We start from the raw sequence: 3,455 nt of genomic DNA on the forward strand, positions 1-3,455 counted from the left end.
ATTGAATGGCTCACTATGATATGATCAATCTGAAAATCAATCCTTCGGCGTCTACAAGTAGTTCCAACCTGACCATCCATGTGCGAATGTTATTCGGATTGAAAATGCGTGTTGGCGATGTAATTCTTCAGGAATCTTCAGGTATTCTGAATATCAGCACAAGGTAGGATGAAGCGCTGAAATCAGTTCATTTAAACGTTATATGCAACAGATCAGTACAACTATAAATACAATTATATTTTATTTGATTGTTGGGCGCGTTCTACAACAATGCCCAATGCTCAGATAGGCTATACAGCTACACCAAACATGTCATTTCATTTTTCGGGGCAATAGATAATAGCAAACATAATCTGTATGAAATCATAGGTTTTAAAAAATACATTCTAAAACCGTCTATGCACTTGACTGATTTTCATTTAATTTTGGTGGGGTGTATGTATGATGATGAATGAAAAGGGTCTGTCTGGGTGCTACTCAGCAATTAAAACCGTATTCACTTACAAGCCTGACATGAATGAATGCAGTCACTGTTCAGTAAGTTGACATATAATATTGTATATCTATCTAAGATACTTCACCAGACAAGTCATTATGTATTTACTCAGTCATTGGTTATGATCAAAATTGTATAGGTAAATGGCTCAAATGTAAATACAAATGTAGATAGGCCAAGGTTTCCCAATAGGTGCCCTGTTGGTGATTCTATTTGGCCCCCCAAGTTTTCTGAGCAAAAACCATTTTATTTATTTAAAAGTTTGTTGTTGGACATAGGACTGTAAAATCACCAGAATATTATCTCAAAGTGATTTTAATTTAGGATGAATCAGTTCAAAGTTATTTCATTTTTGTTTTTAGCTGTTTCCAAGTATTTACACGCATTCATAGAGAAGCATATGTGATCGTGTCCCAATGTAGCCTAATCAAGGTTTGAAATTATTTTGTTTACATTACTGCTATACTGTAATGCGCAGTGGACTGGAGGAGTTGCAGGGGAGTATTCAGTGTTGTATGAGCCAGAGACCGAGTTAAGTTAAGCACGATGTGAGCTTCCTGACCAAGGGCCCTTGATGGGTCTCTTGATAGCATTTTAATTGTGTTTTAGTGTTCAAACCAAGGCTAGAATTATCATCATAATGTCATTATATAAACTACATTTATTGAAACACTGTGGTGTATGAATTACACCATCATTGAACATGAGTTCCGAATGCTCCTTTCCAGTGTCCTTGTCCTTTATTTTTTCCCTACTCTAAATCAAAATCTGATATAGCTGAAAACACATGTAACTTAATCAGTTTTACATTTTATTTCCTGCTCTGATTCAGGTGCTTTTACACTGTGAACAATCAGTCAGCACAGCCATGGCCTTCGTCGGTGGTCTGTTGCCAAGGGGAATAGTCCTGGCTGAAGGATAGAGAGAGAAGGGGAGAGAGAGGGAGAGAAAAGGCAGCCTTGCGGTGCAGAAGAAGAGATGGTCATCACTGACAGGAGCTCCAGCACTCCTGGGCCCAAGAAGAAGGAACCGAAGAAGAGGGCATCCCGCCCCCATGGCCTGCCCTCCCCGGCGCTGTGCTGCGCGTGTGGCTTGTGCATCATGCTGGCAGGCATCAACATCACCCTGGTGGGGGCGTTTGCCTTCAGCACCATGGTGCCCTCTACCAACCCTCCCATCATCATAGGGCCCATCCTGCTTCTGGTGGCCTTCTCTTTCTTCGGGGCGTGCTGTGTCTGCAGCCGCCTGCCCCCTGCCCAGGGCTCCCGGAGGTCTAATGTGGGCGGAAGGAGCATGGGGATGATGGGGCGTGGAGGTTTAGCCGGGGGAGTGACGTTTGAGATTGAGACGAGTGAGCACACATTGCAGGACACGACAGCAGTACAGCTCAGCCCCTCAGCCTCACCTGGGTCATCCCGGGCATCCAGCCCCGAGCGGGATGCTTCTCCTGACCCCGCACCCCCAGGGACCTTCAAGCTCTTCACCATGGAGACCAATGGCCCCACCTCCGCCACGGCATGCTATACCGCCTCCTCGGCAGGGGGAGGGGCTGTGAGGCTCAACCTGCCACGTGATGATGTGGCCACCTAGCACTCCCCTGATTAACACATTGTAGCATGAGCCTCCTGCTCCAGGGGACTGACGCAAAACTATGTAAATGTGGGCTGTGACGGTCATGAAATTTTGGATGACGGTAATTGGCCAGCCAAGTGAGTACGGTCTCAGTAATAACCATTCGAAAAGCAAAAAAATTAAATAAATAATTATACATTTCATGTTGCTAAAAGGTCAGTCAAGTTCTTCCACACCGATCTTGACAAACCATTTCTGTATGGACCTCACTTTGTGCATGGGGGCATTGTCATGCTGAAACAGGAAAGGGCCTTCCCCAAACTGTTGCCACAAAGTTGGAAGCACAGAATCGTCTAGAATGTCATTGTATGCTGTACCGTTAAGATTTCCCATCACTGGAACTAAGGGGCCTAACCATGAAAAACAGCCCCAGACCTCCTCCTCCACCAAACTTTACAGTTGGCACTATGCATTAAGGCAGGTAGCGAATGCCAAGAGTGTGCAAAGCTGTCAAGGCAAAGGGTGGCTACTTTGAATAAACTCAAATTTAAAATATATTGAACACTGTTTTTTTTTAGTTACTACATGATTCCATATGTGTTATTTAATAGTTTTGATGTCTTCACTATTATTCTACAATGTAGAATAATTGTGTCGGTGTACGTTTGGACACACATACTCATTCCAGGGTTTTCCCTTTTTTTAGAACTATTTTCTACATTGTAGAATAATAGTGAAGACATCAAAAGTATGAAATAACACATGAAGAATCCTAGCAACCAAAAAAAGACCTAGCAACCAAAAAAGTGTTAAACAAATCAAAATCAAAATATATTGGGAGTCCCATGGTTTGATTCCAGGCTGTATCACAACCGGCTGGGATTGGGAGTCCCATAGGGCGGTGCACCCTTTGCCTCTTTACATGTTTTAATTTAACCTTTATTTATGTAGGCGAGTCAATTTTTATTTACAATGACGGGATATCCCGGCCAAACCCTAACCCCGACGATGCTGGGACAATTGTGCAACGCCCTATGGGACTCCCAATCCCAGAAGGTTGTGATACAGCCTGGAATCAAACCAGGGTCTGTAGTGACACCTCTAGCACTGAGATGCAGTGCCATAGACTGCTGCACCACTCAGGAGCCTTGATGACAGCTTTTTACCCTCTTGACATTATCTCAACCAGCTTTGAGGTAGTCACCTGGAATGCATTTCAATTAACAGGCTTGGTTGTTAAATAGTGGAATTTCTTTCCTCCTTAATGTGTTTGAGCCAATCAGTTGTCTTGTGACAATGTAGGGTTGGTAGCCCTATTTGGGAAACGACAGTCCATCATTACTTTAAGACATGATGGTCAGTCAATCCGGAAAACTCCAAGAACTTT

General features: G+C 43.4%; 1 protein-coding gene across 1 annotated transcript; it reads left to right on the forward strand.

Annotated features, from left to right (window-relative positions):
- LOC110530397 (transmembrane protein 275-like) lies at positions 1-2,241 on the forward strand. The gene has a single exon (XM_090182392.1). The coding sequence runs from the start codon at positions 1,475-1,477 to the stop codon at positions 2,084-2,086; it is 612 nt and encodes a 203-aa protein (XP_090038518.1). The 5' UTR covers positions 1-1,474; the 3' UTR covers positions 2,087-2,241.
- Positions 2,242-3,455: the final 1,214 nt, after the last annotated feature.

Source organism: Oncorhynchus mykiss, chromosome 8, assembly GCF_057628025.1.
Source record: "Oncorhynchus mykiss isolate SJ-2025 chromosome 8, ASM5762802v1, whole genome shotgun sequence".
In the NCBI taxonomy this organism is placed as follows: domain Eukaryota; kingdom Metazoa; phylum Chordata; class Actinopteri; order Salmoniformes; family Salmonidae; genus Oncorhynchus; species Oncorhynchus mykiss.

Excerpts from the sequence above, each read along its gene's own strand:
- LOC110530397 (XM_090182392.1), top strand. The coding sequence starts at position 1,475 with ATGGTCATCACTGACAGGAGCTCCAGCACTCCTGGGCCCAAGAAGAAG.